The sequence below is a fragment of the Meles meles genome, chromosome 5 (assembly GCF_922984935.1).
Source record: "Meles meles chromosome 5, mMelMel3.1 paternal haplotype, whole genome shotgun sequence".
Taxonomy (NCBI): Eukaryota; Metazoa; Chordata; class Mammalia; order Carnivora; family Mustelidae; genus Meles; species Meles meles.
The window spans coordinates 116,021,539-116,047,464 of record NC_060070.1 but is presented as its reverse complement, the minus strand read 5'-3'; the positions used below and the strand labels follow the sequence as shown (position 1 = coordinate 116,047,464).

The 25,926-nt window shown below is 36.3% G+C and overlaps 1 protein-coding gene across 49 annotated transcripts in view; it reads right to left on the bottom strand.

The window, feature by feature from the left end:
• RIMS1 (regulating synaptic membrane exocytosis 1) overlaps positions 1-25,926 on the bottom strand; it is a 497,245-nt gene that overhangs the window by 179,206 nt on the left and 292,113 nt on the right. For 12 of the 49 annotated variants that reach the window (XM_046005336.1, XM_046005340.1, XM_046005351.1 and 9 more), the window contains exon 1: positions 12,831-13,159. The exons of 23 other annotated variants lie outside the window; for them this stretch is intronic. In XM_046005336.1, the coding sequence (XP_045861292.1) occupies positions 12,831-12,930 (100 nt within the window). In that variant the 5' untranslated portion in view covers positions 12,931-13,159. Of the gene's footprint in view, positions 1-9,923; positions 10,007-12,830; positions 13,162-25,926 lie in introns of those variants that run through there. 14 more of the 49 variants (XM_046005332.1, XM_046005334.1, XM_046005348.1 and 11 more) reach the window with 4 other exon arrangements.

Sequence of the window (25,926 nt, the reverse complement as noted above, 5' to 3'; positions counted from 1 at the left end):
AATGGAAGTATTTATGAGGGACTGATAGTGTTTAACATTTAAAAATATGTAATAAAGTTTTAAAAATAGCAGGAAATAAATATACTCTAGCAAACATTTTTGGTAATATAAATAGAGATGTTTTAAAACCAGAGCTCTATCAAAGAAAAGTTACTGTAAATATTGGGGTTTCCCCCCTTTTGTTTTGTTTTTGCTTGTTTTATTTTAGTTAATTCTAACAATTCACAGTTATGTATTAAAGGACTTTTTTTTTTTAAATTTGGAAATTCCTGTACTGGCAGTAGGAAATTTTGAGAACTTTTTTGCCTCAACATTGTCCTAGAGAAAAATGTGAAGTATCCATATTCATAAGCTTTCAAATGATAGCCACAGGAAACCAGGTTGCAAAATATTGCACGGTCAATATCTAAATCTCTCTCAGTGCCAAAGTGGTCAGACTGTCTACGGCTTCCAACTCTACTCAAAATCCACATGATGGAAGATATATCAGGCAACAGAAAGCACAAAAGGAAGGACCAATACTCACAATGCGTTTAAATCACATATACACTTATTTTTATAAAGCAAACCACATTAAGGTTGGTCAAAGATTAACTTACTCACTCAAGAAAGGACTTCTCTTCCAGAGTTCCTAAACATTTAAGGGCTGGATAAATGAGTCTAAAATTCTGTTTCCAATACAATAATTTCAAAATAGCTTCACCTTAGGTAACATTTTCATAACAAAAATGGTTATTTAAAAAAAAAAATCATAAGTCTCACTGGCCTAGACTTAAAGGGCCCAATAGAGTTTCTTGGCTGGGTCACGGGTGCTCTCAGGAGAATGGGATGGCCTTCTACTCGGGAATGTAAGGCAGTCTCATGGCCAGTGTGCCTGGTTGTTTAAATCCATGATTCCACCATTACCTAGAGGCACTGAACTACTCCCAAGTGCAATTCAAAGAGAATATATTCTGGAATACAACGTTTCTCAATATTTTTTGAAATGCTTTATCTTAAAGCAATAAATAGTATTTACAGAGGTCTTTGTGAGGGGATATGCAGTAGTCAACTTAGATATTCAAAAATCTAACTCTGAATTAATCCAGAGCATCACACAACCATGCACCTGGTCTACATGACATTTCCAGATAGTCCCTTGCCTCTCCCTGCCTCCACAGTTCCTTTCATATATTGTTCTTAACTATATGGATCATGGTAATGATGTTATTCATATGGATTATGCTCCGATGATGATTATCTTCTGTGTTAAACTATTCAGAAGAAATTTCTCTCTGGGTGTCGGGAAAAATTAGTGTGTATTTAACTGGTTTATTTTCATGTTATGGAAGCTGAAGTTTTATGACTAATGGTACTTTTCTCAAAGCACGTGTGTTAGAATGTTCATGGTTAAATCTGCAGCCTAATTTTCTTCCTTTATTTTTCCTTACCAATCTTTTCTAAACATTTTAACTTATTTCATATGACCTTAAGTCACTTTTGATATTAAGGTAGACTTTAAAGCAGAAATCAAAATAAAATTAAAAGAATATGCACAAAGCATGTTTTAAAATATTTATTATAACTTCTGTTTTCATTAAAATATAGCATTTTCCATCCATCAATCTCAAAATACCTTTGACGCAATAAGAAACAACTAAAATGCAATTAATGTACAGGTGTTCACTTATCCATAGATTAAACAGCAGAATTCAGAAAAGAGCAAATTATCTCAACAAACTCTCCATTTGGAAATCTTGCCAGAGAACGAAAAGCAAGTGAAAAAAAGGCTTCTAATTTGCAATAAATAAATAACACCACAAATCTGAGCTCCTAGATTTTATTCTTCCAAAAACCCACTAGATCCTCACTAATTTTACAGTCAAAATCCTGAGTTTTTCTATTACTCAACTCCACAGGACTACTGAAGATGTATTTTGTTGGTAAGGAAAGCACATTGACAGCAGTAAGAATTCACAAGTAAGGGGACAAGGAAATTAAAAAACAAACAAACAAAACTTAAATCAAACAAATTAGTTAAGAGTATACATGCCCTCAATACTGTGATACTTGAGTAGCACTATGAACATAGCAGTACTAATGGGCAACATAATAACTGATGTTAAAACAATACCCATTAGGGAACAACCAAAAAAAATTACTTTGTGGCATATGAACTTTTAAGATAACAGAATGAAATCTCTTTCTCAGTTTTCCTGGTTTATTTAAAACTGAAAATGAAAGCACAATATATAATACTGATGAAAAAGATTTTAAGTCAAATAACATAAACAAAGAGCATCAATAACCACCAGCTGGCTGGCAAATATTTGGCATTATCAGAAAACTCAGCAATTGAGAAGTTGGGACTTGAAGCTGAGTTTTCACCATTCCAAAATTAAATCATTACTCATAAAAGCAACAAAAAACAGACATGCAGTAACTGTTCATCCAATATTGCTTTAGATTTATGAGTATTAAAGTAAGGATTCAATGAATGATAAATAGTAATTCTTATTTTCTCCCTTTGAACATTCCTATTTCTTGACATTTTGTAAATGCAGTATAAAAAAATGGGAAATATAGAGTTATTTGTTCTTTGCAAAATATCCTACACAGAGTGGCTGAAATATCTTCTAAATATTCTCAATCAAAATTAATTCCTTTTTAAAGTAAGAGCAAAGCAAACAAAACTCTTTTCTAGGAGACTGGTAATATAACTGAATTAAATTGTGAGATTAACAACTGTCTGGTGAAAAATATTTAAACTGAATACTGTTTTCACTGATATTTAAAATTTCCAGTGACATTAAATCTGTCAATTATTCTCTGAACTCTTTTTTTAAATGTTGATGTATTTTATTTTATTTTTTTAATTTAATTTTATTTTTTTCAGTGTTCCAAAATTCATTGTATGAAAAAATATTAAATTGCTATTTCAACAAAGTTAAGAATCATGATTTTTCACATGTGTTCTCTAATGCAAATCTTATAAATTTATAACAAACCTTTCCTGATTAAAATATAGTGATTTCACTCACAAAGACGGTAAATATCTTTAATTTCTCATAATAAATATGAGCACATTTAAGATTGGTTGAAAAATTCTGATGATTTTAACAACATAAGATTAAACTGTACCTGATTTTGATATATATCAACACAAATTTTAGTTAGAGTGTCTTACTGATCACAGCAAGAATGAGCTGGGAAAATGGATGAAACCCATGAGAAATATCAAATTATTAGTGCGATTATAATAGTTCCAATATTAAGAAAAAAATAATTTACCTTAATCTTTCCCAAAATAAAAGGATATTTATTTTGTTTTATTTAAAAATTTTTAAATTTAGGGGCGCCTGGGTGGCTCAGTGGGTTAAAGCCTCTGTCTTCGGCTCGGGTCATGATCCCAGGGTTCTGGGATCGAGCCCCGCATCGGGCTCTCTGCTCTGCGGACAGCCTGCTTCCTCCTCTCTCTCTCTGCCTGCCTCTCTGCCTACTTGTGATCTCTGTCTGTCAAATAAATAAATAAAATCTTAAAAAAAAAATTTTTTTTTAATTTAAATTTAATTTAGTTAACATACAGTGTATTAATAGTTTAGGGGTAGAATTTACTGATTTATCATTGCATATAACACCAAGTGCTCATTACATCCAGTGCACTCCTTAATGCCCATCACCCAATTATCTCATCCCCTCAACCGATCTCCCCTCCAGCAACCCTCAGTTTATTTTCTAAGGGTTAAGTCTCTTATGGTTTGCCTCCGTCTCTGTTTTTATTTTGTTTTATTTTTCCTTCCCTTCTCCTATATTCATCTGTTTTGTTTCTTAAATTCCAAATATGAGTGAAATCATATGATATTTGTCTTTCTCTGAAGACTTATTTCACTGAGCATAATACCCTCTAGTTCCATCCATATTGTTGCAAATGGCAAGACTTCATTCTTTTTGATGGCTTAAGGACATATTTATTTTATATATACTTTAACTCAAATTAAAGGCTTATCTCCATTTAAAAATGAAAGAGTCCATTGACAGGCATCTCCTAAACTCAATCTCATTTTCCTTCTATATGGTAAGACTGTGAGTAGCTTTTACTTTTAGGTATAAAACACTTATCATGTTTGAAATACACTTTCAAAGAACCTAAATTAAGATAATTGTTGCAACTGTATTTTAATGACTAAATACTCATTTTTCAAATGAGAAACTTTATGACTCTAGCCTGGCTATTTTGCATTTTTTACTGTTGAATGGGATAAAAATAATGAAAGACAACTTGCTAGCCTTTAGAATTTCACTTATTACCAATAATTTCTATAGTTCCACTTATTTTCCAAAGTGATATACTAACAGTTTTGATGACAAAAAATTACACACATACACACACACCCTCCAGATCTTTGGGCCTACTATGGTCTTTGTTCAATGTAATTATCATTGCATCATATTTTAGACCAAACATCTAGATGTGCCCTTAGTTCACAGGCATGAAAACTGTACCCATTTCAATTTAGCCTTATAAGCTAGCCATGGCAAATGTGGAGACTAAGGATGGTATGTTCAAAGATTGTATAGCAAATTCAAAAGGGACAATTGCAAGCAAAAAGTCCAAAAACAGATCCTTCTCCTCATTATAAGCCATAGGTTTGTCACCAATACTCTAGAGGGTCTAGATATTTTGGGGGCTCTTCTTCTGTGCCCAATTTTTTCAGCACCTTCGTGTCCACACTGAATAGCTCTGACTACAGCAACATTTCATACACGAAAACAAACCTTACAAAGATCTCTATAAGTAAATGTCTGCTGGGGGCGCCTGGGTGGCTCAGTGGATTAAGCCGCTGCCTTCGGCTCAGGTCATGATCTCAGGGTCCTGGGATCGAGCCCCGCATCGGGCTCTCTGCTCTGCAGGGAGACTGCTTCCTCCTCTCTCTCTGCCTGCCTCTCTGACTACTTGTGATCTCTCTCTCTGTCAAATAAATAAATAAAATCTTAAAAAAAAAAAAAGTAAATGTCTCCTGGAACAAGACTAGCCTCTGATGTCAGGGAGTCACAACATATTTTTCAAGGAAGCCTAATGTCAGAAAAAGACCCTAGTGTCTGTTAAGCCATTCTGAACAGAAATAGCCCTAGCTGGCCCTTCGGGTGCAGATGAAATAACGTGGGTCCCTATAAAGTACAGTCCCCCATTTATCTAAATGAAAGCACTATATGTTGCATTTGAATTTTCTGTCATTTTTAGTCTCTTTGCTCATATCAATGTGTCCTATCATTTATATACCCTTTGGAAAGTTAAGCTTGGGGTGGATTTTTTTACTATGATGTGAAATAAAAATCTCATGAAAATCTCAAATGGTAACGAAGTTTTGAAGCAAGAGCATTTTGAAGAGAGTCTTGGGTTTACTCACTAACCACTGAGAAATGGCTTACCTTCATATAGGGCAAGACTTTTTCTATCATGGAATTGCAAGTACTTTTGTTTTGTTTTTGTGAACTTTAAGGCAAACTTTATAACCTGAGTTACGTGAGCCCTTTTACATGACCCATAATTAGAGTTAGGGGATTCATATACTGTTTAAAATTGTACGTAAAATTTTGTGCACAGTATTTTTCTGCTTCCTTTATTTTTATTTTCTCCTTCGTTTATTTCTCTAATGGCCCTATCATCATTCTCCAAATTATAAATGGTGACTGGATGAAGGGGTGACTGGGACACTGGTATATTGCCTTAGTGTTTTACCTTTAGCTTCCGGAATTATCCTCTCTTGCAGGGCCTCAGCCTCAGCAGTATGCTTTAATTAAGAACCCTATTTAAGTCAGATGCTTAGGACAAGAAACCATACTCTGAGAAAATAAGATTACATACAGAGGGCAAAGAAATTCATCTCGGAAAGCACCTTCATGAGCGATCAGGAGTCTAATGAATTCTATTTTTGAAAAGACTTTAATATCAACAAGCAAGAGAAATACTATACACAGATGTGCTAATATCTCTTTCCTGATGAGTCCCTTAAACAATTTCGAAGACATTGATGAAGAAGGAAAATCTAGAAAAAAATAACAAACTTTATGTAATCTGAGTAAACTATTAGAAAACAAAATCTTGAAATAAAAGTAAAACTTCAAAGTGAATAAAACAATTGTTCTAATTTGGACCTACTTAGAAGTTAAGACTAAGCTTCAAGGGCTAAGCATTCTGTAAAGAGAGAAAAACAAACAAATAAATAAAACAAAAACCAAAATATTGCTAGGTAAACAGCTTCTTGTTACCACAAAAAAGTTCAAAAGCTATTAATAAGTCTAAAATATCTGACAGATATTATACAACTGAAAACATGTTTGCTGGAACCCACATCTGTTACGATCAATATGCCCCCTTTTCTGAAGTCAGCTTAAATTTAATCAATATTGACAATTTGTCAGAATAAGAATTTATCTCCCTGGTCTTTAAAACTCATGAAGCTCACATAAAACCTTCTTTGAAATGAGTGATTTATAGTAAGTAGGCATTTACAATTTTTGTTTGCATTTCTGCAACAAACTGACCAACTCATTATATGATTATGAAAATTACCTTCTTAAAGATGAACGTCGGCCTATCCAGGCTATCCAAAATCTAAATCCATTTCACTAGTCTACCATTTATCAGTGTGAAACTGAATACAGTAAAAGAAGGATATTAATATTACTATAAGATAAGGAGTAAATCTTCACTGATCTCTATTTTTATAATTGGACATGCTTCTTTTTAATCTTCTTCTTAGAAAACTAAGAAGAAGAAATATTTATTTTATTCATTATTGACTCTCCTCACAGTCACTTTCCTGTTACTTCCTAATTGGATTTGGTCTTCCCTGGAGGCCACACCACAGTGGGAAGATGGCATCGTGGAGGGGCCTGCTGTGCTCAGTCTGTCTCAGTGTCAGCATCAGGGCCTCTCTGCCTCTGGCTGCTTTGATCTGCCCTCTGTTAAGACAAGCTCTCAGAGGCCACAGGCCACAGAGTTAGCGCAGGTATAGGAAGCAGTAGGAACCCTGGAAACCCCTCTTACCCCACCTCTGTAATGCTCCACACCCCATCCTTCATTGCTATACAGATGCTGTTGTGATTGGAGTTTGTATATTAAAGAATTTTTATATATTCAGTTGATCCAAAAATAAAAGCATTTCATCTAGGGGAAAAAATTATTTAAAAGGCATAAGAACTGCCTGCATTGGTCATTTCTTTAGGTCTCAATTTCTTTATTGGACCTCCATGCACATGTAATTAAATATTGTTCTTTTTTTTCCCCCCATATTATTCTGGTTCATGTCGCTTTAATTCTTAAATCAGCTAGAAGAATTCTGAATGGTAAAGAAATTTTCTTCTCCCCAACATGCCAGGATTACCCAGAATATATACTTGCTGCTCACTGAGATTAATTTTGTCTTTGTTTTCCAAATTCCATCATCTAGCAGAATTTTCCTCGGGGCATTCACAGGCAATAATTCAGAATGAAAATATCTCCCTCTCCTAAAGAGCTTTTTGACCACGTGTTAATAACCAACAATATCACAAACTTCAAAGAGAACTGAGTGGGTGATCTTCTGTATGATCATTGCTTCACTAATGAAGTTACGCCTTTATACATGTATTTGTAGAGACTGTAAACTCAGACTGCTCCCTCAAAGCTAGAGAATAAGAAATCAATCACATTATTTTCCTCTCACCTCTCAGGTGCAATGGTATGGGAGCATGAACCATCATTGCTTCAGTCTTCATCTCAAAATAGTGGATGTCTATCATTAAGAAGACACAGTAAGTGTGACCATGAACACGAGATTCATGATCTTTATCAGCTAGCAACTATAGCCCTCTGCAAGCACATGGCTCAATTCACAATAAAATCCTCTATCCTCTTGAAAGAACGTATGTAATTTATCATGAATGTTAACTAGCATTTGATAGACAGCAATCTGATTCATACTTTTACAAGCAGAAGGTGGCTGGCTGCTTCTTTTCCTTTTGCCTCTGATCACTTGGATTTTAAGCTCGTCCTCAGCAGAAAGTGGACCTCTTGAAAGTCATTTGCTGGGAAGAGCAGGCAGGCGCTTTCCTCAGCTACTCTCAGCAGTACTTGCTGTACCTGAGAGGGAGCAAGGGAGTAGCCAGGAGAGCTTGTGTCCCTGGCAGGCTTTCAGAGAGCCCCAGAGCCTCTGCATCCAGGACCTTACCCTGCTGCTGCATACCTGGAGATGTCTCTTCTCCCTCTCTTCCCAAAAGAATACAGTCTAACAGTAAGTGCCCTCAGGACACCTCAAACTTGCTCAATGCCAGTTTGGCAAAATAGTTACAATGAAGCCAAGAGATTTACCAGTTTAATTTAAAAGAGCCATAATCTCCCTTCCAAAAAGCTTCAGCTGCAATAACCCTGCAAAGACAAGACAGAAAGAGCACTATTCCTTCCCTTTATTAAGAAAAATGTATGCCTTTAAAAATTTAATAGTGTCTTTTCTACACAGAAATCATCATCAGAGGATCCTGAGGACCTGAAAAACGTTATGTCATTCACACTGAGAGTAACAGTCATCTCTTTTCAAACAGGCAGAATGGAAACAAGGGTCAGGGTTGGTTACTCTGTCACTCAAGGTCATACACCCAAATCTCTGACCCGAAGACTGCATTTTCGTTTCTTTCTTTCTGTCTGGGCTCTCTATTCGTTATAACTGAACAGTTTTCCTTTTAATCCACAGCTGAACATCACAGAAACACAGGCAATTCCACGCTGTGCTCTAAAATCAGGACTGTCGATTAGAAGAAACTAGGCCTTGGCAGCCTTTGTCTAAACACTTCAAAATAAGAATCTATGCAGAAACTGGTATCTTTCTCTCTTTAAGAAGAGTAAGTTCTGAAGCTTTCTAATTTTAGTGAAATTCAGTAAACAGGGAAAACAACTGTCTTCTGTCCATCAGAAAAGGACAATATATACTTTCTGAATTGTGTACTACACACACAAACACACACACACACACACATCAAGCTGGAAGTTAAATACTAAATAGCAGACAATTTAATGTACGCTTCAGGTAGTCACTTGAAACATGAAAATAACTTCATATAATGCAGCTCAATGATCACCACTATATTCTAAAATGATGATATATTTGTGTAATTGCCACGTTAAAAGCAAACTACTCCTTATTCTATATTGATAGGCTCTAAATGAAGCACTTTAGTATTTTACTCTTGGGATTATTAAACAACATATTCCATGAATTTTACATTTATGTATAAGATTAATATAGCTTAGTTTACCTGCTCCTGAGTGCAACGTATGAAGTAGGAGAAACTGCAGAAACCCAGCAAACATAACAGCAGCATCGGAGTGGTTAAATAAATGCTACTGGCATCAAAGCACTAAATTCTAGCTAGCAAAGGCAGCAAATCCACAACACAATAAAAAATCCGCCAAAAATGCAAAAGAACTTTTAAAATTCCTTGTGGTCCTTGCATTCTAAATCAAAACCAAAAAAAAAAAAAAAAAAAAGGGCTGCAGTGTCCAACATTATACAACGGTGACACTAAACAAGGCCGTAAGTGCTGCTGTCATCAAAACAGATCTCTGCAGTGTACAGATTCTCATTGATTACCGCATTAATCTATAGTGCTCTGTGCTATACTAAAGAGGTTCCCACTGTAGCAAACACCAAAGCTCTGGTAAGTCTGTAATTAACCATTTCCTGAAACAAGGCTCTGAAGATGTTACCTTCCCATAAGCAGAGAAACGAAACGGAACGAAATGAAATGCTGTGGTCCCTTAAAACCAGCACAACAGAAAAGACTCAGGCATATGCTTAAAGAGCTCCTCCTATTATGCCCCCAGTGACAATGCACTGAGATATCCATAAGCTAAGATGACAAAGTCAAGCAGACCCCTGCTGGCTTGTGGACCACAGAAAACTCACCTGAAATGATTTGGTCCCATTATCAGTCACTGGCAATGGTTCTGCCAAGCTCTGTGTAACAGACCATTTCCCCTGCAGTTTCCCTGAGAGGTCTTACTCAGCCCAATGACAACAACTGGCACCAGGAGGCATCAACCAGGAGTACAGGAGTGATTGTTGAGAACAAGACAGAAGTGTTCCGGTATGGCCAGCCTAATGCTAATAGTGGCTCACCTCCAGGGGGCAAAAGGACAGCTCCAAATAGGTTTTGCCAGGGAGCTGGCGGCAGGGGGAGGGTGTCATACTATATTAAAAGATGCAGTTTTTTGATGACTGTAGAGTCACAAATTCATAGTCCTTTTCACACAGAATCATTCTCTGTTAGGTCACTATATTTATTCTATCAACCCCACATCATGTATTACAGAACAACAGCAACAATAACAACAAATATTAGTTGATGTGAAATTATGTCACTCCTGAAATTTCATTTTTATCACGGTACATCACTCAAGTTCCAGAGACAACAATGAACAAAGATACACTTCTCTAATTACTGGGGAATATTACTGAAAAGTAGAGGCAGACTGTTTCTAGTTTGTTTTAGAAGATTAAATGATCAAATGATAATAGGGGAAGAATTAAGAACCATCTTTCATTTATTTAAACTAAATGCACAGTGTTTAATTAAATTATATATACCTGTCAGAAATAATTATCTGATAAGAAAAAAATTAATGCTGAACCATGGATCATCTCACCAACATCAAATCAACTGCAAAATATCAGCCTCACACAAATCGGCAAATCTCAACATTTTCAACCTCATAAGGGAACATGTCTTTAGCCTCTATTTAGAATCTTTGTCTTTTCTTTACCCCAAATAAGTATGCTTAAACTGGCTTAAGTTAAAGACTGGCCAAATTGTTGCTGGGAAAAGAGAAAAGAGAAAGAAATTTTATTTGGATAATTATTATGTGCCAAATATTGTGCTGTGTTAATTTTACTTACTACGTGTCATTGTCATAGGTATATGGCATAATCAGTATTACTTATCCCATATTACTAATGAAGGTCAGAATACTAAATAACTTGCGCTAAGTCACATGGTTTCTAAGGAGGAGAGATGGAATTTGGACTTGACTTTGTCTGACTTAGATATCCATGCAAAGGTTTTTCACTACACCATGGTAAGTAGGAGTTAATTATTTTGATGGGTTACCTCAGAGTTAAGGTGCCTGTGACCTGGTGTGGAAAACCATGGTGATGCAGGGGCCTACAGTCATCTACTCTGTTTCCTACATTTGAAGCCAGTGAGGGTTTTCCAGAACCATTTATGAGGCTGAACTCTTATCCTTGTTGAGTTTATATTTCTTTCACGATGGCCCTGTCACAGAGAACACATACAATTATCAAGGTCTAGAGACTGACCTGCTGACCCAGCAAGTATACTGAAGATAATCTATGGAAGGAAAGTCAAACTTTCAACAATCAATCCACCAATTTCCCCTAGGTCCAAGCGATACCATATAATTTTGTTTGATTGAAATGTAAGAATCTATGGACTTTATAGACCTATGCAGGATAAGCCAACTGAATTAAAATATATTAATTCACTGCATGTGACTATTATTGTATCTCAGTTTTGAGGTAATTCTTTTTTGTATTTTCTCATATTTTTTTCTCATTAACTGGTATGAATTTATTTGAGATTATAAAGTCATTCTGAATGCTATTAATCTAATAGTTTCCTCTCATTCCATGTCATGAATTTATGTTAATTTGGTAGAATTATCTTGAATTCCCTAAAGTGTGAGGAAATTAATCAAATGGTAACAAATTGTGTTTCTAACAAAAGATATTTGGTAAACCAAATAAGTTCTCTGAAATGGTATACATAGCTTTCATAACTAGAGTTAAAATACAGAATCAATATGAGAAGGGGCTAATATTGACTTCATTTTAAAATATCCTTTCACTTATTTCTGGGTACCACATACTCTTGAGATCTTATGCACAGTAACAAGTATCAGTCACCTAAGACACTGTCCACATATACATAGAAAAAGAAAACCCTTCCATTTTTATCTTGTCAATTCAGAAATTTGTATTTACAATATTTACTTATTTAGAGCATTTCTATTACTTTGTCCATTTTGAACCACACATGTCCCACCTTGGGGTTATATATTTCATAGCCTCTCACTCAGCTGTGACTCCACAGCCTTTCAAAGACCAGCAGACTGATTTCCCTGGGGAGAGAACACATAAAGCCTAACATCAATTGCAATTTTGAGCTTGCTTCACATACACCATTTGCCCTTGTGCTACTATGGTCCAGGTCAAGGCCTGTGTGGAAGAGTTTCAGCTCTTTTCAAGAACCCGGGATCCATTATTTTGAAAAGGTGACACAAACTTCCTATTTTTGGACTGAATTATCCACTAATGATGACTCTAATTTGTCATGTATTAGCATGAGGTACCAAAGCATGGAATACGCTGACTACAAAACAAAACTCATGCACAATTAAACAACTTGCTATTGCTTTTCCTTATTCTCAGAGAATACTGGCAGTCTAATCTTTGTATCTTTTTGGGCTGGCTATTACACAAGAAAATCAATTGTGAATGTGATTAATCATCTTACAATCCCTAGAGCTATATTACAAATCTAATAATTTCTTTTCAGAGGAAAAGAATGAAGATAAAGTTGATAGCTAGGAACTTTACTCTGTTGAGAAAATGGAACAAAATCACACCACACCTGACACACACAGAATGGGAATATTTACACTGGAAAAATAGATACAGAGGGAGTGTTAAATATAGGTTTCTTTCTTTTTCTTTTTTTTTTTAAATACAGGTTTCTGTCCAACTCTTAAAACTAATAAAGTGGTATTCCCATGCCCCAAACTCATTGTCGCTTACCAGCACCTGCTCCTCGGGCCTCGACTCTTCCCTCTTCGGAATCAACAGACCTCACTTCTCCCCACCCTTCTGACGAGATGGGTGTCCCAGGTGCACACATGACAGCAACCTTGTAAAGAAATTCAGCCTGGGGATTCTCAGCCTTGCTTCTAAACAAATTCAAGATCGTATCTAAGAAGAGCACAAAGTGCAGCCTCCACCACTCCACTTACATCACTGAACAACAGCACCAACCCGTGGGTCAGGAGCAGCAGAAAATGGAATCTAAAAGAAAATATTGGTGTGAGCTTAAGAAAGTCTCTTTGCATGACTGACTCAGGTCACTGCAGGCACTGTGCAGCTATGCAAAGGACTGCTTGGATAAAATGCCACACATAAGCCTCAGTGGGCCTGGTGGTGTGGAGACTGGTAGCATTTACTGAGGAGAAGCATATTGGCATCTCTGCTGGGTTTTAACCAGATCCACAGGATTCAGGAAATAAGCTCTCTGCCAGATGACACTATGCTCCTAGCCATTCCTTCTGTTTACTTTCCTCCAAATTGCTCTAACTAGTGGCCTTTCTCCTGCTGTGAGCTTATTTGTGGAGAGGGCTAAATAAAGGATTTTTATGACAACAAAATGGCCATTAGCCCATAGGATGATTTCTTAAAACATAACTCTTCTTTTGTTTAGTACTATTAAAATCAGTTAAATGAGAGAGCTTCTTATTATTATATCTTTGATTTGTGAAGAAAAAATGGTTTGTTTCTTCCTGAAGACATATTTGAAATTAGCCCATCTTTGAACATATGTACAAATTCTTTATATATTATTTTTCTCCTATTTATATAAACTATTAAAGGTAGATTCCCTCTTCTTATTGCTCTATCTTCCTAGTAGAGGCAAATAATCTTAAATATATATATGGAATTTTTCCTACTATGTGTGACCTGGTGCATTTCTAGACTGTGAAGAGCTGTACCTTCTTTCAGATAGAATGCAAACTCTTAATTTATGGGGAAAAGAAAGGAGTTATACTTTTCCTCTGTCATAATGTAGTCCTTTCATTAAAACAAACAGACATATGAATTTTAATTCAAGCATATTACTCTGCAAGTAATCATTACTTTTTGCATTTTAAAACAGAGAACGTTGCAGAATGTAAAAATAAGGTATATCATGTATTTCACACTTCCTAAGGCATATTCATGTGCTTTAAAACAAATCTGAGAAGTTACCAGGATAAAAGGCATATAAGATAATCAACCATTTATAGAAACAGACACGAGAGTATATACCAAGATTGACTTGTTTAGAAACTAAATTCCTAACCCATCAAACTAAATAAAGCTTCCACTTCACCAAATTTTTATTTTCTAATTAAACTTCAGTACTCATAGAAAAGCCAGAAAGTACAGATAAAACTTATTACAATCAAGTGACAGTATCATTAAGCTTGAAATATTAATTACATACAGTAACCTGGAAATTACGGGGGGGGGGGTTCCCTCCACAGTCCTAGCCATTGATGCAAAAACCAAAAACAAAACAAGAGTCTGATTTCAAATCACAAATCTCTTAGAAGTGCACTTTGAAGTAATAATACTGTATTTAATTTCTAAGTTTCATATAATACATATTAAGGAGATGGCAGTGAAATGCTATACAGTAAATATATACTTACTTCCTAACTCTCCTCAAATACTTACAAAAGTTAAAAAATGTCTCTGCTCATCTATGTAAAGGTCCTCTGCTGGTCACAATCATATCTTATTAAAAAACAAGGTATACCTCTACAAAGATAAATAGATCAAGTCATTGTACATAACAGGGATGTCTAGATTATATAATCTCAATGGGATGTAAATAAAGTATTTGATTCTCTGTGGGACTACAAACTGAAGACTGTCCATGTGGAAATAAAGTGTTGTATCTGCCATTTTGTGAGCCACACTGCATTGTATTAATATTTTGGCATCAAGGGCAGGACAAACTCTGGGTGAAACAGGGTAAATATATTGTTTTTCAGTTTATACATGTGTAAACTCTACATCATCTTAGTAAAATCAAAGTTCTTAATCTTTACAACTAGTAGTGGAATACGGTATTTGTGAAAAGTTATGGCATAAATACAAGTTCAGTTTCAAGGTAACTCTTCTGAGACATTTTCATTGACTAAACAATCCATGTGGTTTTCTTCATTGTTTTTCACTTCTCTTCAGGTCTTAACAGGTGAGTTCCATATTGGACTTTATTATTTCTCGAAAGTTTCATTGATCCCAGCATGCATTCATAATTTCTTTCACCTAGCAAAAATTCTGAATATTGGATATGCTAAGCACTAGAGTAAAGAGAAAAAAGAGCTACACTGGGCCTCTTCCTTGAAGGTTTAAGTGCTATTATTATTCCCATACAGCAGATGAAGAACCTGAGGCTTAGATACGCTATGTGACATATCTAGTCTATGGCAGAGTAAGAATCTGAATTTAAAAATAACAGTAAAAATCGGGTGCCTGGGTGGCTCAGTGGGTTAAAGCCTCTGCCATCGGGTCAGGTCATGATCCCGGGGTCATGGGATAGAGCCCCACATCAGGTTCTCTGCTCAGCAGGGAGCCTGCTTCCTCCTCTCTCTCTGCCTGCCTCTCTGCCTACTTGTGATCTCTCTCTCTCTGTCAAATAGATAAATAAAAATTTAAAAAAAATAAAAATAAAAATAAAAATAACAGTAAAAATCAAAGCTAATCTTGGTTTAGATCTCAACATCCTTAAGTATGGGAACTAACTTTTACCTAGCTTCTAGTACAAGACTGTTCTTGGTGGTTCGTGATTGAGGCCAGTGAATCTACGCCAAGTAAAATGTATAGGATATTACAGGCTGAGATCCTTCCTGAGACTTTAGCATGGCATGCCCTTGCCTTGACCTCACAACACCAGTTTATAGAGATATTAAGGGATGGTTCAGAATGAAATGTACCCTGATCAAATGTATTCAGGACACACTGTGTATTGTATTATTTTCTAGAACAATCACAGGGCATATTACCTTTAAAGGTGGTGAGAAGTCCTTAATTATAGAAATTTTGCCCAAAGTTCACATTGGCCAAACTTACTTGATCACATTCATTTTTGGCAGCATACTTATTAAAACTATTATTGCTTTGCAGAAATACTAGACAGGAGGGAGGGAAGTACTGCATTTTGTTTTATAGATTCAGAGTTGATTTTTGAGGACCATGTTGTTCGTTTGGGTAGTTTCTGTAGTAAAAGGTGCTGTGCCGTGTCCTGCTCTGTCACTGGGCTATCTGTGATTCTGCTGTCACAAAGCACCAGCTCAGCTATCTCCTTTCTGACCCACACGGATAAGCTTCTGGACCGAGGTCTTCGATTTATTCACTTCTACATAACCATACTAAAGCAACTGTTCTGAAGGATCCTCAGCTAAAACAAAGCAAACAAACATAAAACAAAACACAAGGTCCAAATGACATATTCTGGGAAATCCCAATTGTATATATGATGGACATAGAATAAACCAATATTCAAAATTCAACTAGGGGACTTTGTGGAGTAACCAAAAAAGGTTAGTTCTAAAGACATGAGAATGAATAAAATACAGGTAGTCCTTGACTTACAATGGTTTCACTTACAATTTTTCAGCTTTAGGGTGGTATGAAGGCAATACGCATTCAACACAGACCACAGTTTGAATTTTGAATTTTGATCTTTTCCTGGACTAACAACACGAGGTATGATAGCCTCTCATCATACTAGACAGTGGCAGTGAACCACAGCTCCCAGTCAGCCACGTGATCACCAGTGTAAACAAAGAAATACACTTACAACCATTCTGTGCCCAAGCATTCTGCTTTTTATTTTAGGTACAGTATTCAATTAAGTGGGATATTCAATACCTTATTATAAAATAGGCTTTGCATTAGACGATTTTGCCCAACTACAGGCTAATATAAGTATTCCGAGCACATTTAAGGTAGACTAGGCAAAGCTATGAAGTTCAGTAGGTTAAGTATTAAATGCATCTCAATTTAATTATTTTCAACTTATGATGGTTTCATCGGGATGCAACCCCATCCTAAGTAAAGGAAGAACTGTATTAGGATTTGGGAGATTAATATATTTAATTAATTTTTTTTCCCCCAGGATTGAGAGCTTCTTTCATACCTGCAATTTCCTGAGTCATAAGGCTGCAACCTATCTTGTTTCAGGATTTGTGCTTCCTACAAGGCTGTGTTGGATACTAGAAGACACTCTGGTTATATAATGCCTCGCCTGAAAGTTTGAAAGAATAAAAACACTCAAAGAATTTACAACCTGCCTTGATCTGCACTATCCTCCAAGCTAGGGAGACTATCTTCTAAGCTAGTTATCTCCCAGACCCTGAACCAACCACATGGAGAAACTGAGCCAAAACTGGGTATCAGAATAGCACATAAGCTGGCTGGGGCATCTGGGTGGTTCAGTTGGTGGAGTGTCTGCCTTCCACTCAAGTCATGATCCCAGGGTCCTGGGACTGAGCCCTGCATCAGGTTCCTTGTTGAGCAGGGAGCCTGCTTCTCCCTCTCCTCCCCACTCGTGCTCTCTCTCACTATCTCTGTCCCTCTTTCTCTCTCAGGTAAATGGATAAAATCTTAAAAAAAAAAAAGAATAGCACATACGCCAAAATGTCAGAGAGTAGAAGAATATTGGCCAGGATGAGGTAGGGAACACTTCAGAGAGGATCTTTTTAAGGAGATGAAGGGAAAAGATGAGTGGGCGATGAAAGGGAGATTAAAGAGAGGAAAGAAAGCAAAGGCAGGTTGGTATTAAGGACAGCGATTACCCTGTAAACCTGACTCACCAACCACAGAATGTTTCTCCAATTCATACCCTCTGACTGATCCTACACATTTTCTATAGGAGACCTAGCAAAGTAGGCAATATGAAACTGAGTGCTTTTCGTGGTGCTGAGATATTTGAAGTATAATGAAAAGTTGACCACTTCAGCCTAAAGCAGGGTACAAATGCTTTAGCCATTACCGCACTTCTCTGTATAAGATAGAAAACATGCTAAAAGAAAAAGGAATCCAACTAACAAAGCCAAAATACTGAGTGCCATTTCTTAGCACTTGTGTGTCCTTTGTAACTGAAGTTATTGATTATAGCAAAATGGGAAAGCTTTTCAACTTGAAGCTAGATAGGAAAGGTATTACAGAATGAGGTATCACTGACCAAGGACCAAATTTAATGTTACTTTCTTGTCCTGGGATTAAATCATAATACAGGCAATATAAATTCAGTCTACAAAATCTACCTAAGGAACACAATGAGATTTCAATTCCTTACAAGAAACTTACTGATTTTTCACCCAGGGTTCAGACAGAAAAAGTTTCCTCATCTATCCGAGCTGTGTGAAATTTAACATTAATCCTTTCTTTGCGGGGGAAGCACTTTGAGGGTGCTGGCCTCAAATGTCAGATGTCAGTTCCAATTACCTGCTTCTTATAAGGGCAAAATTGCCTCTGGTGGCCCTGTGTTTTTAAACCCAAACCTTGAGACATTACAAGTCTTCATTCAACCAGAGCTGTTACTGAAGTATCACCCTATATACTTCAGGATTGGCTTTCTCCTTTCTCTTCTGACTCCTGAGATTTCTCTTCATGCAAACTCAGGTATACCTTTTTAAATAAACATTATCTTTCATCATTTATAGGTTTTCTTGCAGTGGAAATGAGTTTTGCTTGTTTTCCATTTCTTTATCTTGGGCAGCCATATAATCATAAAGAGGAAGTAGGTTCAAATGGTGTGTTGGGTTGGTGTGTTGATATGTTGGCAGTTTAAAGTCTTGTTTATAAGTTCAAAAAGCCATTAAAGGTATACATGTATTTGTCTTTATAAGATATAATTCAAGTACTGCTATCGAGTGAGTAGTGATGACTTCTTTATTATTCTGTGGCCCAAATACCTAGCTTCCTACAATCATGGACATTTCTTCACTAAGAAAACAATGAATAAAAAGGCTAAGTAGAAACATTAGGCCACATATGATGAGACTTCAAACAGCAAGTTATTAAAGAAGACACAAAGTCAAGGAAAGAGAGAGATGATCACTTATATGATGTACAAGCTAATTAACTAAATGCTATATTAAAAACTTGCATTTCCATTTCATTATTTCTATTTCCCTTTTCTATTTATTTGTATCCATTTGTTGTCCTTTTTTGTTGTTGTTTTGTTAGAAGTACTTGTAAAACCTTTCAGGAATGAAACAAATCAGAACGAGTGATTTCCCAGAACAGGAGACTCCCTAAATTCTACCACAATTAAATTTCCAACCAACCACATAAAAGGGCAGCATTTTCCCTGATTTCTACTATGACTAAAGGACCACGGTAGTACTGGTTTGTTTATTCCTTCCTCAATTAATTTTTAAAAATGCCTTCCTAAAAATGGTATGTGTGCTCCAGGTCCAAGTAAAACACACATAAAATCCTCCCTCTACTCAAACACAGTACAATATTTATTCCAAACAATAAATGCTATGCTACAAAGAATAAATAAGACAAGTGTAGAGCTGAAATCTACAGAAACCACAGAGGTGAGTGAAGCTGTGGAATCCACGGACAGGGAGACCAGCGCTGGGTAGAGGTGGCTGCCACCATGATGCCTGTCCCCCTGACCAACGCTCTCCCAGGTAACATGGCTCAGAGCAACTCCAGTCAGCCTCCCAAGATTGCTGCCTGGAAGGTGTGCACCCCTGTTATTTATGAAGCACAGGGAATTGTGGAAGAGAAAAAGCCTCTGCCATATATTCAGCTGTACTACCACTCAAGAAATGATAAACTAGTGGTATTTTCCTACTGCTAGACTCTTTCAGAAAAGAATGAATAATCATGGTAAACATGTTGGTAAACCTAAGTATTAAATATAAAAATAATATTAACATTTATTTATACAAATGTTTAAAAACATGCTGGGCCTGTTCCAGGTAATAGTAATATTGAGGCTAGAAAGAAAACAGTAAATTTTGGAAGAAAGTTAAAGCATGCTAAATTCTTCCTTCATAGAGGGCTCTAGAGGACTTTTAGATTTTGCTAAAAAACTGTAAAACTAAATACTGCACTGAAAAGCTAAGGTTTTCATTAAAGGATAGGGGAAAAAAAAAGAAAGAGGTACAGTGTCCTAACATCTAAAATAAATGAATAGGCTCAGAAAATAACTTGATCGGGCTGCCTGGATGGCTCAGTTGGTTAAGCATCATGATCTCAGGGTTCTGGGATTGAGCGCCACACGGGGTCTTGGCTCAATGTGGAGTCTGCATTTCCCTCTCCCTCACTTGTACTCTCTCTCTAATAAATAAATAAAATCTTAAAAAGAAAGAAAGTAAGTAACTTGATCAATCTAACAGAAGGCATGAAAGGAGAAAAAGAAAAGCAAAGCAAGAAAGTAAATAGAAAACCCAATTAAATTAGTATAAAGGAATATGTTTATGGTAGGAGTTTTAAAATATAAGGAAGACAAAAAATGAGGAATATATCTTATTTTACCATTTAGATAAGTATAATCAACATTTCCTTTCAGTTCCTTCTCTGTGTACATAAATGTTTTTTCAAAAACATATAGTATATATACAATTAGCAATGCCTTTCTCTCAGTCATTACAAATATATTTTTATAAGTAAATATGAGAATACATAATAGAAATTTTATGGCTACACTTTTTAAACAGTGCCCTTTAATCAGAAAATTGAGCTAGCTTCCAATTTGTACATTATAAACACTGCCATAATAATAAATATTTATCCATATCCATCATGAAGAGTTTATTCTGCCAAGATACTCTTTGAGATGCAAACATATTTTATAAACTAAACACAAATAGGTCACTTAGAGGTATGGATTCTGGCTATTAAATAAATTTGACAGTTTATTCATTAATTGGGCTATAATTTCTTATGTAATTTTGATTCCAGCCATCTAGACTGAGTTTGAGCAATTCCAATCACTATCCCAAGCACCCTAACCCTGAAAAATACCAGGTCTTGGATGATGGTACTTAATGTACCTCATGGTTTCCCAGAGGTTCTTAATCTCTAACCTAATTCATGAACTCCTAAACAAACTATTCTCTCTCTAATTTATAATTTGGGGGGAAGTATACCAATTAAATTCTCAGCTCTATCCTTTCTGATCACTATTAGTTCTCCTTTAACTATTTTTGATTTTCACTACTATTGCTGATGTTATTGATGTTGTCTTACTTCTTTTTTAAGTCTAATGGCAATTCCTTACTGTAATTCACACTATAATTTCTCCATTTCAGATGACTGAATTTTTTTTCTTTCACTAAACATACACTAAGTTAATATCTAGTGGTAGTAATATTGTGGTTTCCTTTTCATAGTTTAAAGAATTAAGTAATGTCCAAATTACTAAAAATAAAGAAATAGAATTCTGAGAACAGAGAAGTAAGCTGTAATCACACAAGAAATAAAGAATTTCTTGCCATTACATGAATAGGTACTTATTGACAGAAGTACTTTTACCAAATGCACAGCCATTAATTCAATAAACTAAAGGGCTGCACCAAGAATTAGAAGACAAGAAAAGTTACCCCTTTTCAAACTCAATTATCCTTAACTATACTTTTGGGTATGTCTTTTCTCTCTACTCAAATATACAATTTATTAGCTTCTTACTTTTGTAATTAGCTCCACAAATTTAAAAAATGGAGAAAGATCTAGCAGTGCACAACTTAATCCAACAACTACATTTCTATGTACGTAAATATAAACTATTACTCTAAGTATAAAGCACTGTACAAACACAGAAACATAATGTCTTTACTTAAACTCACAATCAATTTCCTTCAGAAAAAGACGCAAAATTGCAAATATTAAACATAAAATTGGTTCAAGAGAACAAGAGAGGAACTGAAATTTGGTCTTAGTTTCAAATCATGACTAGAGATAGGAAGGCACTTAAAAGGGTGGAACATCTGGGCGCGTGGGTGGCTCAGTGGGTTAAGCCGCTGCCTTCAACTCAGGTCATAATCTCAGGGGTCCTGGGATCGAGTCCTGCATTGGGCCCTCTGCCCGGCAGGGAGCCTGCTTCTCTCTCCCTCTCTCTGCCTGCCTCTCTGCCTACTTGTGATCTCTCTCTCTCTCTCTCTCTGTCAAATAAATAAATAAATATAATCTTTAATTTAAAAAAAAAAGGGTGGAACATCAAATGTCAAAGAACAGAGATGGAAAAGTATATGGTAGATGTGAAGGGCAGGGTGTAGACGCTAATCAAGAAGACCACAGGGTTAGAGAAGGTGAGTCTGTGAGAGTAAATTGGTGGACTGACAAGCTTGGCTTGGGTTTGGGATTTCATTCTCTATGAAATGACGCAATCTGTAAGAGCTTTACCACTAACCCAACTGGGACAAAGACTGGGAGAGTCACAATTACTCTCATTTGTATAATACTCTAGACTCTGAGAATTACTTCCCTATCTATTGTCTCTACATAGGCATAGCTTCTGGTTTCTGTCCTAGACATTTGCAAGGTCACTCTTCTATTCTTCAATCCCTCTCTCAGTTGTGGACTCCTAAGCACTACAGTCAGCCTACAGAATTCACACCTGTTCATCTGTCACAAAGTAAATTTAAACTACCGGGGTCAGAGTTCTAAAATGTATCTGGATACATACAACTTCTTTTTATTTTGTCCCCAAAACATAAGTTGAATTATTGCAGATCACAAGTTGTGTCATTTTGGCTGCTTTTGCAGTCAAATATGTGTCCATATAAATAAGCAACTTTTTAAAATGGGATTCTTACATTATGATACGAAATTAAAATTCTCTTGGAAGAACCAGCACTTCATAATTTATAAAGAGCCAGGTCTGAGATTTGGAAAAGTCCTTGAATGAAAACTGTCAAGATCTGCTATTCATAACCTTGACTACACACTGGAATTAGCATAATAGATCCTTAAGAAACAATTAATGATCCTCAGGCCATAATCCAGAACAATTAAATCAGAATCTTTGCGCTTGGGGCTTAACCACTGGTATCATTTGTAGGAAGCTTCTCAAGTGATTATAAAGTGTGCTCAACTAGTCCTGTAGTTCTCAGTTTAGCCGCACACATTAAAATAAATCAGGGCATGGCTCCACAATGACTAAGTCAGAATCCTTTCTGGTGCTACTCTGACACTTAGTTTTTAAAGCAGATTCTAAGGTATGTCCAAGGATGAGGATCACGGATATAATCCATCCCTCTCATTCTTGAGTCCAGGGTAACTCAATTCTTGAACAACTGGGATTAAAACTGTTCCCATGACCTGTAACCTGTAGGCTCTTTTTCTTCCACAAGTCTGTAAGCCTACCGTTCTCAGGATACTCTGTATGTCTCTCATTTTTCATGCTAGGCTCTCTAACTAGAATGCCACACTGAATCTTCCTGCCCCAATTCTACCACAGTTCCACCATGAAAACTTAGCTTTCTGGCTTCCCTCTGAGTTTCTGTAGCATGTATTATCTAGCTCCTATATGGTATCATAGAAATAAAGGTAATTTTTAAAGATTTTTTAATGTATCTATTTGAGAGAAAGAGAGAGAGAGCAAGTGAGAGCACAAGAGTGGGGGAAGGGAGAAGCAGACACCTGGCTGAGCAGGAGGCTGGACCAGGGCCTTGATTACAGGACCCTGGGATCATGACTTGAGTCGAAGGTAGATGCTTAACCAACTGAGCCACCTAGGCCACCCGAAATAAAAGTATTTGTTGAGCACTTGCTGTGTGTCAGGTACTAGGTACATAGAGCCATATGACATTATCTAATTTAATCTTAACAACTACTTCATGGGGTATGTACAGTTATTCCCAGTGAAAGAACTGAAGGCTTACAGAGGTTAAGAAATAAGCACATTGCATTTGGTCTCTGGCTGTGCCTACGACTGTCTCTTCATCACCTTGGATATCAATTCTCCTCATAAAGTAGGTACTCAATAAGATTCTCTTTTTAAAAAGATTCATTTATTTACTTTAGAGAGAGAGAGCAGGGTAGGGAGGGACAGAAGGGGAGAGAATCCCAAAGCAAACTCCCCACTGATCATGGAACCCTATACAGGATTAGATTCCAAGACCCTGAGATCATGACCCAAGCTGAAACCAAGAGTTAGAGCCTTAGCCAACTGAGCCATCCAGGTTCCCCCTCAACAAAATTCTTGATGATCTTTTGTTTTTTATGTGTGGAAAACAATGGAGACAAATGCCAAACATTACTATTTATCATGTATGTACATAAGTATACAGAAGACTTGGTTTCTTTCCTACTATGAATGTTAGGGTTATGAACTGAACTGTGCCCCATCCCCTGCCCAATTCATATGTTACAGTCCTCAAACCAAGTGAGAATGTAATCATGTTTGGAGACAGGGACTTTAAAGAGATACTTAAATTAAAATGAGGTCCTGGTGTGCCTGGGTGGCTCAGTAGGTAAAGAGTCTGACTCTTGACTTCAACTCAGGTCATGATCTCAGGGTGGGGATTGAGCCCTCAGGTGGGCGCTGAACTCTGCTTGTCCTGTTCCCTCTGCCTCCACTCCTGGCTCTCTCTCAAACTAATAAAATCTTAAAAAAAAAAAAACACATTAAAATGAGGTTGTTAGAATAGGCTCTAATCCAATATGACTGGTATCCTTATAAGAAGAGGAAATCTGGAAACACACAGAGGGAAGGCACTGTGAAGACTCAGGGAGGAGATGGTCACCTACAAGCTATAGAGAAAGTCCTGGAACACATCTGTCTATCATGGATCTCAGAAGAAACCAACACTGCCAATACCTTGATATTGGAGTTCTAGCCTCCAGAACTATGAGGAAAACACGTTTCTGTTGTTTAGGCCATCAAGTTGTATCTTGTTATGACAGTCTTAGTTAAAGTGTACACTATTATCTCAGCCTCAGAAGAGTTTACTAGGATTAAAATTAATCTGCTCTTTGGCATGGAACAGGTGCCTAAAGAAAAAAAAACCCACAAAACACAAAAACAACCTAACTACAGAAGTTCAGCTTAGTTGGTAGAACTCAAAGATGGTTACAGGCAATAACAATTAAATCCAGAATAGTAATAAGAACTAGAGATACCACTACCACAATGTATGAAAAAGAATGATATAGGAGGTAATATCCATACTTCCAGTATGGCAGTTGGCCTCAGGGAAGTCAGTATCTAGACATTCATTTTCTAATTTCTGGACAGGGATTGGTGAGGGCAAGGCAAGATTGTTCTAGACAGACTTGGGAGCAGAATTAGATCCAGGGACATAACCAAAACATGGCAAAAATGTAGTGCTTGGGCTCAGGAATATGTTAGAAGTCAGACTGTTAGGACTGGGTCTAGACTGCAGACAGAACAAGTACATGGACTGCTAAATGCTAGTCCTCAGAAGGTCTGGCTGGAGCTAGGGACAAGATGAGTTCCAGGCTCTTCCAGATACAAAGAGAAAATGGCTACAGGGGCTAGGAAATCAGGCAGACCTCAACACCCATAATGTCTCCTTCTCTGTTCAATAGTGTGGGAAAGGAGAGATTTTTTTTTTTTCCTTTTGAAGTCTCTCCTGTGTCTAAGATTCTGTTATTCTGTTAAATTGAACCAAAAGTAAGAACAACCTTTTCATTCACTGGATAAAATGGGTCAAAAACACTGCAGTATGATTCTGCATTTTAAAAGGATACTGAAGAATAACTTACTGAGATAAAATAGTGGCACTAAATCATCAATATCAAGTCTTTTTCTAAATATACTTTGAAGCATAAATGTTTCCCCTTAAAATGACCTTTAGTTATAAATCTTTTAAAATATTCTATGTTAAAATTGTAAGCATATATTATATATAAAATTTGTGTGATTATTTTTGAAAATGTAGCCCAGATTTTAATTTAGTTTCTCCTGATTCAAGAATAGGAATCTCTTTCAGCTGTAACTAAATGACTAATATTTCCAGCTATGGATTATTTTAGGAGAAATATTATTGGGTATAATCATGTTAGACTTACAGACTTCATTTCTTTTCTTTTTATAGAATTTCCTTTTAATCACAGCTCTTGTTTTAGAATCAAGGCGATTTTTTTA